We start from the raw sequence: 14,575 nt of genomic DNA, 5'->3' as shown, positions 1-14,575 counted from the left end.
AGAAAACTGTCCATGAGCCCTGGACTTCAGCTGAATGTCAGCTTGCAGTGTCAAAATCTCATCCTCCACTCCAGACGAGTTCAGGTGAAACAGCGTTGCAATTTTTGATGAGAGTAAATCAACCTCAATATCTTCCCGAAATGTGCAGCACATACTGTAAGTGTAGCAACTGGCTCAAGTAAAGCAAAGTCTTGAAAGCGTTTGTCAAACTCTGACAGACACTTGTCAATCTGCTCTGTGTAGCGCGCACTGTCAAGTTACGCACACGCCTTCCGTTGAGTCTCCAGTTCTGACGCGAGGTTTTGGAAGTTTCCGCAAATCATGGCGCTACAGCTTTAGCTTCTTTCGTAGAAATAAATTGGAAGGCTAACTAATTAGCTCGCCGGAGTTTTGCAGTAGCTCGCGCGGTTGACCACGCATACGTGGTGACCCGTGTGTTAGAAAATCAAGTGGCAAATGCCATGTGGACATCTAATTTTTTTTTTTTTTTTCTTTTTTTTTTTTTGGAATGGCATGCGATCTACCCGCACTACCTCCGCGATCGACCGGTCGATCGCGATCGACGTATTGGGCACCCCTGCTCTGGTCTAAATATTGTCTTATTTGTGCGTTTTTCTCACTTGTGTAGTAATGTCCCAGCCATCCTCCAGGCTGAGGAGAACAGACGAGCCGCTGTCCAGAAGCTCCACCAGAATCAGTGCCAGCTGCAGGATCTTGTGAAGCTGTGGGAGATCAACATATGTGCATTCAAACACATAGACACACACACAATTAATCCTCTCTGTGAATATGTTACCATTGGTCTACTGGTAAATTGTTTGTTGAGTGGTGCTTGTTGCCTACGAAGGCACAAAGACTTTGACAAAGATAATATTTTCTGATATGTTCAACGTTTGGCCAAAGGCTGCAGGGGTCCATCAGATAACCAGCATGATAAGAACTCTGCTGTTGTGAATCGGTTTTCCTTCGGAAAATGGCTTCAGGGTGGATTTATTCATTATGTGAATCTGATACACAAGATGAGCATTAAAAGCAGACTGCTGGCTCGTTCTCACATCAGTTTTAGAGTCTGACTCGGACATCCATCAGTGTAGTTTGTGTGCTTGTTTACCTGCAGGATCCATTCAGAGTCTTCCAAGGCTTTGAGGAAGGAATCCTCCGAGTCGGACGAGGTGGCGCTGGGAGCGCAGGCTCTCAGCAGCTTTTTGAAAGAGGCTTTCACCTGCCGTGTGTCGGCAAAGTCCACCGGCACCAGTTCACAGTTCAGAGAAGAGTCCACTCTGAGGCCCTGCCAAACACAGAAAGATATCCAACATGTAAGTTTATTTTATTAAGGAAACATATTTTCACTTATTCACTAGACTGATCGAAATGTTACTTTTCAGTTTTTGGTGAAAGTGTCTGAAATGAGGGATTAAAAATATACAAAACACCTCTGAATATAATGCAGTTTATGAAGAAATTATCACATTACAAAAGTGGACTTCATGAACACTTGGATTGGATCGCATTAGACTGTAGAGTTCCACCTGATAAGTTGGACAACGTGGATTTACAACTAAATGTCTTCCCGGTCTCCACAGAGGAGCTTCCTTTTCATTCTCACCCTTAGATGGGACTTTTCTCCAAAGACGTAGAGGGCAGCTTGCCGTTTCAGGAGCTGCGCCTGCAGACTGCTGCTACCTGCAGGGGGTGCCAGATCCTTCCCTGCTAGTCTGGTGCCCACGTCTGGTGTCGACAGGTGATGGTTGAGTCTGCTACTGGAGCGCAGGCTAGCCCACATGCCTGCAAACACACGGACACAAACAAAAGTCACACACACACACACACACACACAAACACACGCAGGAGCTGGTCTGTTGATGTACACATGCTGTCAAACAAACTAAGACTGAGCGATGAACAACACATGGCATGCGGACTAGGGTAACGTGCGCAGCAGTGCAACAGTGACTATGACATTCTTTCAGTCCACCAACAAAGCAGTTGCCTCTGCGATTCGGGTGTGTTGAGATATTAGAAGCAGAAGGCATTGGAATTTTTTTGCAAGTCAACAAGTCTGGAAGCACATTTCCCTGAAAACCGGCATGCAATACGTTATACACAACATCAATCACGATCAGGAAGGAGATGATTTTTCACAGTAATCACTTTCCACTCATGAGTTTGCAAATGAAACAACTGCCACTAATGTTAACTTCTGCAATCAGGGCAGTTACACACGAGCCTTTGACCAAATGGACATTTAATGCAGACATCTTAAACTCCTTGGGGGTCATATACGGAACGTTTCAAATGCTATCGGTAACACTTTACATGGATATGATCAATAACGTAACCATTTACACCTGACTTGAAGATTAACAAGCCTGCTCAGAGATAAACAGGCAATAAAAACACACAATAACAAAACCTTTATATGATTTATTATTATAATATTAATTGACTACTATTTGCTTACTCATTACACTACAGGATCAGAGGTGCCTCATTTTGTGTGATTCATGAGTCGTCCGCCATGACAAACAGCTTCCTTTCCGCCTCAGTCTGGGCCGGCTTGTAACAGGCCACATTAGAGCAGCCGCTTTGGTTTGTGGAAAAACCACCGCTCCCAGAAGAGCACTTGCAAAGTCAGACATGATTAGCAGTACTATGTCTCACAAGGTCTTTGTAAGGGGTTTGAAGCGTGGTGAAGTGACCTGGTTAGTGAGCTTCTGTGCAGGGTTAGAAAAGGATGAGGCTTGGAAGATGCCGTAGAGGGATAATGAGCGCATTAAGAGGACTAGCAGGGGAGAGAGGCAGTTTGACTGTTACCTTGATGGTGGATTCTCTCCTTACTGGCAGGTTTTGGGTTTGAGTGAGTGAAAAGTTTATCTCTGTACTCAAGCACTGGGCGGTTGTTTGTACAGGAGGTAGAGAGAGAAAAAAGACGAGGGCATGTCAACATCATACGGACATCACCACCTGCTCTACTAACCATATCAGAAACATGCAAATGAAGAGTTGATCCACATTAAGTTATCTTTCAATGATCAAGAGAATGATTGTCACAGCATGCATGAATATGTTTGTCCATGGTTATGATTGATGGTATGAAAACAAAGACTTTTGTGCCACTTTATCAGGAACAGATGTGACACGGACTGTGATGTCTTTTATCTGCATCAGGTGCACCAGACTGGAGTCACAGTTTACATGCCAGTTGTTCTGGCATGTAAAGGTGGAGACATGTTCACAGAGGTGGGATTTATTGAAGTAGATCTGCAGGTGTTAGTTTTGCGTGGAAAACTCTGCGTCTTAAGAGCAGGAATACAGATATTCTCTCTCTGTTGAGATCTTTGATATGTTGCTACATCTCTTTTCAGTTTGCTATATGCCTCAATCAGCATTATTATATGAAACTGTTGGCTAAACATCTCTACAATATCACATCATTTTCTGACTGTGGTCATCTCTGATGAATCAAATCACTAAATTTGCGCCATTTTCTGGCAAAGAATGAATCCGTGATAATCCTGAAACTCCCGTGTTTTTGGTAATCAGAAGTGACGTGTCATCCTTTTTTCGTGCCGAGTCATTCATCTGACTAACACATCACACCGGCATGCACCGGCAACAAGCACAACATCTGGCTGAGACAAAATACTCAGTCGTGACGGATACTTCTGAAGAAATTCAAAATCGCAGTAATATCATCTATTACAATAAGAGTGCTTCAATACGATCAGAATCCTTCCAGGATGTCTTTGATTTAGTTGCATACTTTTGTCTTCGGGAGCGTGATTTTAGTGCAACAACACATTCGCTCATAATTTTAAAATGTGTTTTATAACAAGAAAAACATGGGAGCACGTGACCCGAGTGGACAAAAGAGAGCCAGGCAGAACATCTGGAATAACCAGGAGCGCTGACAAATCAACCTCTATAAACTATTGTGATTATCCAAAATGTGAGAATATTTAATGAAGCCCCTTCTTGTAACTTTCCTCAAGAGACTAGATGATGCTAAAACACATTCATAACTACATTCTTACAGATGACCGGTTCTGGTGTTTCATATTCCACCTGGCAGCAGGAGGACACATGTGGACGTTCTGATTAGGAAACGGAGAACAACACTCACCTCCTCTGGTAAAGCTGTTTGAGAACGGGAGGTCTAAATGGACAGGAGCCATCTTTGGTATCCTGGATGTCCTCCTGTCACTGCCTGAAGACAAAACATTCACACAACAAGACAAGATGACAGATGTGCACTCCCTTCTACAAGCAAAAACAAAACTCATTGCAATGATTAGTTATGACTTTTGGCTCAGTTTGAACTCATTGTGACACTGCAGAATTGAGATAAATCCAATTTTCCCATTAAGAGCCTTAAACTTGATCCGAGTGCTTTAAACTCAAGATACATGATGGTTAAATGAGTGTGTGTGTGTGTGTGTGTGTGTGTGCATGTATGTGAGCATCCTGGACACAGCTTCAGTCCAGTCAGAGGAGATGAATGGGCAGTGACCCCAGGTCGTCCTGTCATTCTTATATATCCTTTTATTGTACAAAGTTCCTTCCATTTGTTGCCGAATATCAGATACAGTATTTCTCCCACACAGTGTCTCTCGCTCTCGCGCTGTCTCTCACACACACACACACACACACACACACACACACACACACACACACACACACACACACACACACACACACACACACACACACAGATAAGTAGGTGAAAAATAGCTGCGGACCAGAGCAAACACAAAAGGGAAGAGAGTGATTGCCTGATGGCAGAGAAAAACAGAGCTGGAGTGAACAAAAATAAAGAGAGCGACTCTGCAGTTTTTCTCTTTATCAGAAGAAATGAACTCGTGGCCTCTTGTTCCTCGCAAACAAACTTATTTTTTTTCCCACGGCAGAGCCGAGGCCATCGCACGGCAAATTCAGGTCAGATAGGGTTGCAGGCAGTCAGGTGACGTAGCTAAGGTTTGAGGGCGCTAATGATAAATAATATGTAGTTATCGGACATGCGAGGTATCCCACCTACGTTTGCTTTGTCACTGAGCAAAAGCAAGTTGTGTTTATTTAGGTCATGGTTTGGTTTTGGGTCAGCCAATCCTGGAGAAGAACGTGTGTGTGTGTGTGTGCACACTTTGACTTGTCAAATAAAGGAGTAATTGATAACATTGACGTCTGTATTCCATTAAGGTGTTCTAGTATCAGAGTCCTGCTACTGTGCATGCAGACTCAATGTCATGGGACACCTAAAGGGAAAGGAGCCATCATTAATGTGTTACTTAAACCTGGGCCTTTCCTGTTTACAGAAGTAAAATTGTCTTGCTGCTAACTGCATCATCAGAGGCCTAAACACTCAAAAGTCACAACAGCATAACACACAAATGTGTGTTGTTTAACATATGAAGAGTCTATAATCTAGAAATATCTAAATAATCAGATCAAAATAGTCAAGAAGCAGAGAGAAATGTTGTATCCAACATCTAAATAAATAAAAATAGGATCTGGACATAATGGTCAGTGTACCTGGAGAGAGGCCGACGAGGGAGCGGTTGGACAGGGTGTTGTTTCCGTTCATTTTGAAGTAAATTGGGATGGAGTTGAGGATGGCTTGCAGATATTTCTCTTGCTCAAGACTGCTGGATAAATCTGAGGACGAGGCAGGAGCTAAAGGCAGATCACAACACTTTTGATTTAGATGGAAAATAATGGTAATTTCATGAAAATCATAAAATCCCTTTGAATCACAGTCAACTGTTTCATTGGCTAAACAAAACAAAACAATTGCGAGCTTTTTAACTTTAGTTAGCTGTTACTCCTGGAGGTCAATCATCTTAAATAACATAATGATAAAACAGCTGAATCTGTAGATGTACACCTGTTGAGGAGGGGTTCTGCGACTTGAACAATCCCACCACACTCTTGCCGTGGAAGCCTCCCGAGCGGAGCAGCACGGCTCTAGTACGAGGATGCTTCCAACACACAACAGGCAGACGGTTGTGTCTGTAGCAGCGGGCCACTTTGTGTAAGCTGGTGTCCTGGACTGCCTGAGGAACCACCAACAGACCTGGGTAACTGACGGAGAGACACAGAATGGAAATCTTAAACGCACAAGTGTTTAGAAAAAAAGATTGTCTAGCACCAATAAACCACTGCAAGGCCATTTGTTCATGCACAGAGATGCAGCTGAACAAAAGGTCTGTCAGGTAAAGGAGGACTCCCCACCGGCCTTTTGGGAGATCGAGGCTCACAAAGCTTTCGGCAGGGCTACAAATCCTGGAAACTAATGTGCTCAGCACCGCTGCGCTCCACTTTAGTGGAATCAGCGCAGGATTATCCGCACTGCTACAGCTAAAACAATATTTAGCTTTTATCGGGATTTCAGCCCGTGACGTGTATACCTGCGGCAGAGGGAGTAGAGTCTGTTCACGGCTGTGATCCTGAACTGCTCGCCTGACTTGGAGCGGGACGAGCTGGCGGTGATGGTGCCCAGGCCAAGACGCTGATAGTCACGAAAACAGGACTGCTCCACCAGCTGCTCCATGGTGGACTTCTCTGATGCTCGCAAAGTGCTGCTGGGCGGCAGCTCACCGTCGTCTGATACTGAAACGCACACAAACGAGGGAAAATTGAGTTATGTTGTCCATCTCCCTCCACACTTTCACACGCAAATGTGTCATTCGTCTCACTTGAAACATCATCATCTTCATGCCAGGTCATCCTGCTGCCTCTGTCGCTCTTCTTCAGTGTGGTTTGGCTGCCACGGCCCATGGTGATCTTTCCGGCCCTCTTCGCTCCCTTGACAATAGTTTTGGACAGTGTTCTGTGAGGAGTGCAGGGCAGACAGCAATATGATTTACTGTGTGCAATTTCAGCATCAAAACTGGAGTTACAGAGGAGAAACAAACTGCGGAGGGATGTATTTATGCACATTAATATTTCAGATGTCCCTTGATATAGGTGACGTTTACAACAACCAGTCAGTCCAGCGCTTGTTGTTGCTGAAAAGCCGCACCACGAACCTGAAGCCAGTGTTCCTCTCTTTCTGTTTTGGAAGGATTAGCTGAGGTGCCGTTTGTCCTGCTGCAAAAGCAAAGGAGCTGAAGATGGACTGTGGGTAGCGAATCCTCTGCAGGTGCTTTCTGAAAATCTCCACCATCTCTGAGCTCACCTCCTCATCAAAAGCCACCTTTATCAGCTGTAAGACAGTTAAGAGAAACTGACTATTTAACAACACAGTAAACATTTCATATTCGCACTGGATTCAAATTCTGTCCAACCCAAGAAACACGTGTTGAGGCCGTCGTTAATTGTAGAGCGTTGGTCAAATGTACATTTCCACCACACCCACACACACACACACACACACACACTAAAGAGATGTCCACATGGGCCAAGTGACATACAATCCAAGAACATGGTCACTTTCATCATCCATGTTAATAAAAAGATAGGAATGAACCATAAAAACTTTTACAGCAGTACATCTAAAGACTAAAAACACATGCTTGGCTGAAAATAGCTTTTCTCTTTGATTCTAAGAATTCATGTTATAAAACACGAGACAGTGGGGGTTTCTGCAAGATGTGCCGCACAGATTGTTAATTATTATTTCAAGTGTTACAACATATCAGTTTGTGAATCCTCTGTGAGCCCAGTGAATTAAAAAAAAAAAAGGCCTTCGTTAATAAAATGATGTGAATTTAATGTCTGGGGGAAGTTTTAAAATCTAAAATCTAGAACAAAGCTACATTAACTAAAACACACTGCATTGTTCCCACCCATCTATTCAGGATCTTTGGTAACTCGTTGTGTTCACAACAGACTAACATAAGAGTGGAGTGTGTTTCAGCGTTTACCTGAAATGAAGCAGAGCGGAGCTGCAGGCCTTCCTGCATGTTCTGCTGCAGCTGGTTCTGGATGCTGATCTTCTTTTCTTTGGTCAGCGTGGACACTGGGAAACCTCTCATCACTGCCTGCTCCCCCACTGGACGCACATAGAAACAAATGGTAAAAGGTAAATGGACTTGTGTATTCGTGTAGCGCCTTTCGCCAATTCACACACCGATGGCATAGCCTTCACCACCTACTGATACATGTAATGGTTTAGAAGCAGCATTACAGTGATGAAGAGTATGGTTTACCAGGGTACGGTCTGCGGCTATTTGAGCAGAAAAAGATGGCTTCAATATATAGGTTGGGTTATACGATGGCGTAGCAACAAAAAATACACTTCTGTCCAAGTAAAAAATAGCTTTTTATGAAAACAGAAGTGAATAGTTATTGATACAATATTTATGATACAAGCATTGAAAATTAGCTAAGAAATAAAAAAAAAAGTAATATTTCATATAATTGTATTTACCCAGTTGATCATGGGGGGTGCCTTTGAAAATGATGCGGTATGTGGTGAGAAAGAGGGCTCCCTCTGCTGGCAGGATGTGAGGGCCCCCCAGGAGACCCCCAGTTGCCTCCTCCCTGCCGTCAGGGTCCAGAAGCACCCGCAACCCCTCGGACACCAACTCCTCTCCAGGAAGCAGTGCTGGACGCAGAATCTTAGGCTGAAGGGATTAAAACACAACCCGTTAAGTACAAGGACAGACCGATACCCACTAATTATACCCGTCTATGAAGCCCGTCGGAGATTAGATTTAGGTGTTTTACATTGACTGTAAAGTGCTCTAGACTAGGGATTCAGCAAAAGCATTTGCATCAGAGGATCAGATTCCAAAAATCCAGAAAATCAAGAAATCATTAGAGTATGAAGTCACAGCACCACAGGATGTATTTAAGCATCACATGCACGTCATCATCAAAAGCGCACACCTACACCCACACTCCTACATTTACACCCACAATCACACACGCTGAGCATTAGATTGCAATCTAAAAAACAAACTACTTCCTACTCTCTGTTCAGACCTATTTACCATTTCAACCCTCCGAGCAAAACTCATGATCTGTTAACTAAATAAAAACTGCTCTGAATTTTTTAACTCACTTTCTGTTTTTGGGATATAAACACGTGGACACTGACTGACATGATGCAGAAGATACAGCACAACTCTGATGCTTCAAACTCACACAATGTGAAAGACGCAACAACAAATCACTGGCAGACAACTATAACGCAGTAACAGTTTAACTCAAAATGCCACATATTCACAGCCTTTCCCATTAAGGCCACAGCCAATCTGGGGGAGTTGAGGTCTGGCCAGGGAATAATAAGAGCTTCTTGAATCCGTCTTTGAATGGACAGCGGGACCGAGAAAATAGTCCCTCTGCGCCTCATTACTGCTGCCAGCTCGGCTTATTATTAGAGCTGCACCTTAAATGCATCCATTGCTTTGCCTCTTCGTGTTAAACCTACCACTACTACCACTATTCAGACTTGTCAGAAATCCAGAGTCAGTGGTGTTTACACACATTTTAGTATTTTTTGGCATGCTGCTTGCAGCTAGCAGGCCAGGTGTGGAAGCTTTGTCCAACACATAAACATGTGAGAGGTTAGCCGCACAAAGTACCACAGGCAATCTGCCCAGACTGCTCACCGCGGTCTCCAGGTTGCTCCCAAAGAAGTCCTGGCATGGCATTTGTCTGTGTGTACGAGTGTGTACGAGAGGAATCATCAAGAGCTGTCAGACATATAGCATAAGGAGGTCCAAAAGACCGACTGGTAAAATCTGAAGTGCGACGATGACTGGAAAACATTAGACGAGATCGGCACTCTGCATACTCTGAAGCAGACATTTAACTTAGATCTTGAAGTCTAACCAGGCTATATGTTTGTATATACACTAGAGCTGTTCTGAAGCAGATACCAGTACCGGAAATGCCTCCGATACAGCTTAAACTGCTGCATCAGGTATCGGGTATTGTTTTCACAGCAATATGAAATAGACATTAGAGAGGGAATTATGTCTTGTTTCCGTTTTTGACACACTGGTATTAGATCAGTATTTGGTACTGGCCAATGCGCAAGTTCAGGGTATTGGAATCAGTATTAGGAAGGAAAAAATGATATTGAATTATCTCCAGTATACACTGCACATACAACTGAAGTCCCAGCAGCCAAGAATAGAGCAACACTCGCCTTCTGAATGGGAGGTAACCTCCTGCTCTCTCTGTGAACTGCCTCCAGAGCCTCCATCTGCATAGCGACGATGCCTGAGGGTCACAAGTTGGGGTCAGCTACCATATGTACATACACAAGTGCTTGCACACACAGAGCTGGTTACAGAGAAACACATGTATGTCCACACAACCAGAGTGTGTATTTACAGATTGTAAGGCCATTTAACATGTCAGGAGTTAATCAGCTCAGAGGAACTCTGTTTGCTGTTGGTCTAAGCTGAGAATACGCATGTACAAGAGTTACTCTGCGTAAAGCTGCAGGAATTAGGACAGCGGCAGGACGCGAGTGAACACTGTGGGCGCTGTACCTGGGATCATGCTGTGCAGGCTCTTGATGTGTTCCTGGGTTACTCCGCTCTCTGTGCACACCTTGTCGATGAAGCGGGCAATGAACCTGACCACTGAGTTGGCCACATCGCTGTTCTCCGAGTCCTCAAACCCGCTTTCCGTGTCAAAGCTTTCGGCAACGCTACCGGCAATGCTGTAAAGAAAACACACACGACGACACATTGAAAATGAGCCGAGAAGAATGTTTCACACGACAAGGTGATGCAATCCTCCCTTTGGATTCATAGTTATTGATGAGATCCAAATGTCCTCTGTGAGAAACAAACAAGTCTGGGGCAAAAAGGAGAGAAACTTTCCACACAAACAATCCTTGGCTGCAGTGTTGCCGTCTTCTTATTAGAAATAGAAACAAAAAACAAAATAAAATTGCAACATTGTGTTCATAACAAATGTTTAATGAAGCTCAAATGCTGTACATAACACAAAATTTAATAATAACATTGTGTCTTTCTGACATTTTGGTAACAAAGCCTAACTTTTTGAACAATTTATTTTGGGCTGCATGCCTTCCAATTCCAAGAAAATGGGGAATCTTCACCCGATTTATTTCACTCCACACTTACTGCAGAACACCGGAAATCTCTTCCACTGCTATTTTGTTTGGTGAGTACAGTGTGGCCCCATTGAAGACGCCCCCATGGCTTTAAACGTCCCAACAGCAGTAAACGAGCCTCACTCTGTTTTGTGCGGTAGGGATGTAAGCCCACGGGATGGATGTGGGCCGGAAACAGGAGAGGTACTGTGTTCCATTTGGCTAAATAGGAAGCTATCATGTAGACTGTGGCTTACACTACATCCGCCCACATACCAATCATCACCTTATGAAAAGAGGAACACATACTCCCAAATCATGAAACCTTACCTCGGGGGTTTCCTCCAGATAAGACTGATCGTTCTACCTTGCAAATACTGAACAAGCCAAAAATATGTTCTAGTCCAGTCTGTGTTTGATGTCAGTGAACAGTACAGACACGTGAAAGAAAATCAAACAACAGCTGATTACATTCTTTCTCTACTCAGATAGCGAACCGTCGTGCTGACCTGTTTGTGACGATGCTGTTGCTGCCGCTCTCCCAGTCTGCGACGGGGGCGTTACGGAGCAGCTTGATCTTCTTGCTGGTGTCCAAAGGGACGAGCAGGTAAACCATGAGGCTGGCGTAGTGGATGGCCTGGCTGAACACGGTGCTCTCCTCGTTCTTCACCAACTCATGCTGCTTCTCCTTGCTCAGGCCGGGCCATGAACGCAGCTGCATTGCTGCCAAGGCCATTGCTGTGTGCTCCTCATCGCTGCCCGCTGCAGGCTCGGGGGGGCCCGCATCCTGGAGAGGGTTAGAGCAGACGGTTTGAGTTTGACAGACTTATTTAAGGTTTGACCACCTCAAAACGCAATAAAGGCTGATGAGTGTCGACCTGCAGAGTTGCAAACGGCTGAACCAGAGGATGATTTTCCCCTTTCATTTTTTTAACTTGAATATTTTGGAAAATTATTCCATATTTCACAATTACGAGGAATATTAACAAACATCCATTTAAGACCAGGTTTATGTCTTTAAATGTCATGTTTTGTTCAACTAACAGTCCAAAACCCAAAGAGATTTAGTTTATTATGACATAAGACAAAGTACTGAAGCAATTAAAAAGCTGGAAATAGCACATTTTCTGTTGTTCAATCTTTTCACCTCTAATGAGGGTTAAAATAGTGGGTTTAAACAGACTTCACATGAATTCTCACACAATATCTACTCATATTGGTCACATTTCACATGTCGTACCTTTAGACTGGCAGTGATGCAGTCCTTTCCCTCTGGGGTGTTAAGATAAAGAGATCGGATCTGACTCTGGACCTCACTGTAGAAGGTGGCCTCCCAGAACTGCTGGTTGGTCCAGATGGGATGGTCCTGAATGCAGGTGTAGGCAAACTGGTTCACCCCGGCAGCCAATTTCTGCGAGACAAAACATAGTTCATTATGCCTTTGAGTAGAGGTCTGCGTTGCAGGACATCAAACCTCCGCACTCTTGTTCGGGTGTGCCAACCTGGATTAAAATGCGTAACCTTGTCAATCCCAGTCAGAACAAACACATGCAACACAGACGAACTTTACAGAACCACAGAACTTTATTTTAAATTAAAGTGTACCAAAACTGTATGTTAAGAGGTTAATCCTTTCACCGTCCTATCATAATAGTATCTCTTATATTAAATGTATTTCTACTGATAGCTGCTCCTGTCTAAAGTCAATACATCCTCTGCCTGCAATATTTGTGTTCAGTCCTGGGTTACCCACGGGATCGTAATCGTTGCAGCCCTCGCTCTACTTGTGGGCAGTCAGACTTAGTGCAAGTTTATTTCTCATTGGGTATTTGCATCAAGAAGGAATTTGGGTTGCAGTGAGTGCCTCTTGAAAAGCAGTTTGCCAAAATGCTGTGGAAACCCCCCCCCCCCCACAAAAGAAGTGAAATCAATCATTCCTTCTGAGTCGTAACTTTTTAACAGATAACAACCCTAATGGAGCAACGGACCACCCCGCTTTCCTTCTGTGTCTGGATGTATTTGGAAGCAGTGCTGTTGTTTTTCATTCGTGCGGGCTGAAGAGTAAAGCACCTGCTGCTAGAGAGAATATACAGTACAGTGCTCAGCTAAAGGCAGTAATGCTGGCCAATACTGTAAACTACAGTCAAGCATGACATTTGATCTGTTTTTAACCCATCCTAAGCTTTTTTTACGATCAGTGAGCTGCTGTTAAGGGAGGCAGGAGCACCTTGGTGTTCAGCACAAGGTGCCACAAACCAACATTCACCAACTGTCCATCTCAAAGTTATTTGATTAGCTTCTGATTTCTCTCCCCAGAGCCTGACACAATACAGTGGTTTCCATTATCACTCCACAGTTTGCCTTTGAAGGATGAGAACTAGAGGGGTCACTGTACTTACAACAGACAGAATCAAAACAGCTCTATTCCCAGTGGGATGGGCCAGAGGCCAAGAGGAGAGCTGGGAGGACAGGCGGTACAAAAGAGAGCTCATGCCCATACAGCAGATAAACTGCAGGGAGAGTGTGGGAGTCAACCTTTCTTCATTATGATTCACACATATTTAGCTTTTCACATTTTCAACAGAATTGATCATGAAAATGTAAGTAATGGAGGAAAAAAGTAGGGAAACGTATTAAAAAGTATTAATACTGAAGCAGGCAGGTTACAAAAATGAAGCCACTTCTTTTGGGAAATGTTACACTGCTGAGTTCAGCAACGTTTTTAAGGTGCAAAGAAAGAGACTAGGATATCCAGCTGACTAATGACAGAGGCCAACAAGAAAAAGGAAAGGAATGTGAGACAATAATCTTTCAAGATATGAACATAAAACACAAAAGCTGGTCCTTTTATTAAAATGTACCTCCCAGAATTAATCTAATAAATCCCTCAAAAAATGGCAAGTCTGATTCATCAGGCTAAAAACAAAAGCCTACCACATTTAAATTTTGACAACCTAAACCTGATCGATTCTCTATTTTGAGGTCGATACCAAAACCATTGTTTGAGAACTATGACAAGACTACGGCACTTTCAAACCCATAGTTCAGTTCAGAGACCATAGTGGTGTGTGAAATCATGTGGCAGCATAAGGATGGGAGTTTGTTTGGATGAACCGTTTTCTCTCCAGAAATAGAGACGATTGCACTTTTGCTATCATCAGAGGAACCAAGCATACCTTCACAAATTGAGTACGGGAATTAGGCCAGAGAGACCCTGGATAACACATCTGCTGTGGCTAGACATGTTTTGAGGAGAGGCTATAATGTGACCAACTCTGGGACCGGACTGTGGGACACACGGGGCCTTGGCTGACTGCAAAGAGCTCAGATTTTAAGAATGGACCTGAATGAAACAAAGCTGCAAATAAATGGTGACAATTACAATAAGAAGTTGTTGAAGTCCTTTGAGTAGTATGGTAATGCCTTTCTGTACCGGGAGTGTGTTACGTGTCTTGCAGCAGATGTGTGTGTGTGTGTGTGTGTGTGTGTGTGTGTGTGTGTGTGTGTGTGTGTGTGTGTGTGTGTGTGTGTGTGTGTGTGTGTGTGTGTGTGTCCGGT

The 14,575-nt window shown here is 43.8% G+C and overlaps 1 protein-coding gene across 2 annotated transcripts in view; it reads right to left on the bottom strand.

The window, feature by feature from the left end:
* The window catches only part of sbf2 (SET binding factor 2), an 81,796-nt gene that overhangs the window by 12,217 nt on the left and 55,004 nt on the right, over nucleotides 1-14,575 (bottom strand). Inside the window, exons 18-33 of one of the 2 annotated variants that reach the window (XM_031846786.1) lie at nucleotides 12,258-12,428; nucleotides 11,527-11,804; nucleotides 10,446-10,618; nucleotides 10,097-10,170; nucleotides 8,369-8,564; nucleotides 7,863-7,990; nucleotides 7,026-7,201; nucleotides 6,693-6,826; nucleotides 6,405-6,606; nucleotides 5,882-6,078; nucleotides 5,530-5,670; nucleotides 4,124-4,207; nucleotides 2,815-2,889; nucleotides 1,607-1,785; nucleotides 1,112-1,288; nucleotides 621-722 (exon numbers count right to left, since the gene is read on the bottom strand). In XM_031846786.1, coding sequence (XP_031702646.1) covers nucleotides 621-722; nucleotides 1,112-1,288; nucleotides 1,607-1,785; nucleotides 2,815-2,889; nucleotides 4,124-4,207; nucleotides 5,530-5,670; nucleotides 5,882-6,078; nucleotides 6,405-6,606; nucleotides 6,693-6,826; nucleotides 7,026-7,201; nucleotides 7,863-7,990; nucleotides 8,369-8,564; nucleotides 10,097-10,170; nucleotides 10,446-10,618; nucleotides 11,527-11,804; nucleotides 12,258-12,428 — 2,487 coding nt within the window. The remainder of the gene's footprint in view (nucleotides 1-620; nucleotides 723-1,111; nucleotides 1,289-1,606; nucleotides 1,786-2,814; nucleotides 2,890-4,123; nucleotides 4,208-5,529; nucleotides 5,671-5,881; nucleotides 6,079-6,404; nucleotides 6,607-6,692; nucleotides 6,827-7,025; nucleotides 7,202-7,862; nucleotides 7,991-8,368; nucleotides 8,565-10,096; nucleotides 10,171-10,445; nucleotides 10,619-11,526; nucleotides 11,805-12,257; nucleotides 12,429-14,575) is intronic. The other variant, XM_031846787.1, reaches the window with a different exon arrangement.

Source organism: Anarrhichthys ocellatus, unplaced genomic scaffold (assembly GCF_004355925.1).
Source record: "Anarrhichthys ocellatus isolate YVR2014 unplaced genomic scaffold, GSC_Weel_1.0 scaffold6, whole genome shotgun sequence".
Classification (NCBI taxonomy): domain Eukaryota; kingdom Metazoa; phylum Chordata; class Actinopteri; order Perciformes; family Anarhichadidae; genus Anarrhichthys; species Anarrhichthys ocellatus.
This window is presented reverse-complemented; position numbering and strand designations above follow the sequence as displayed.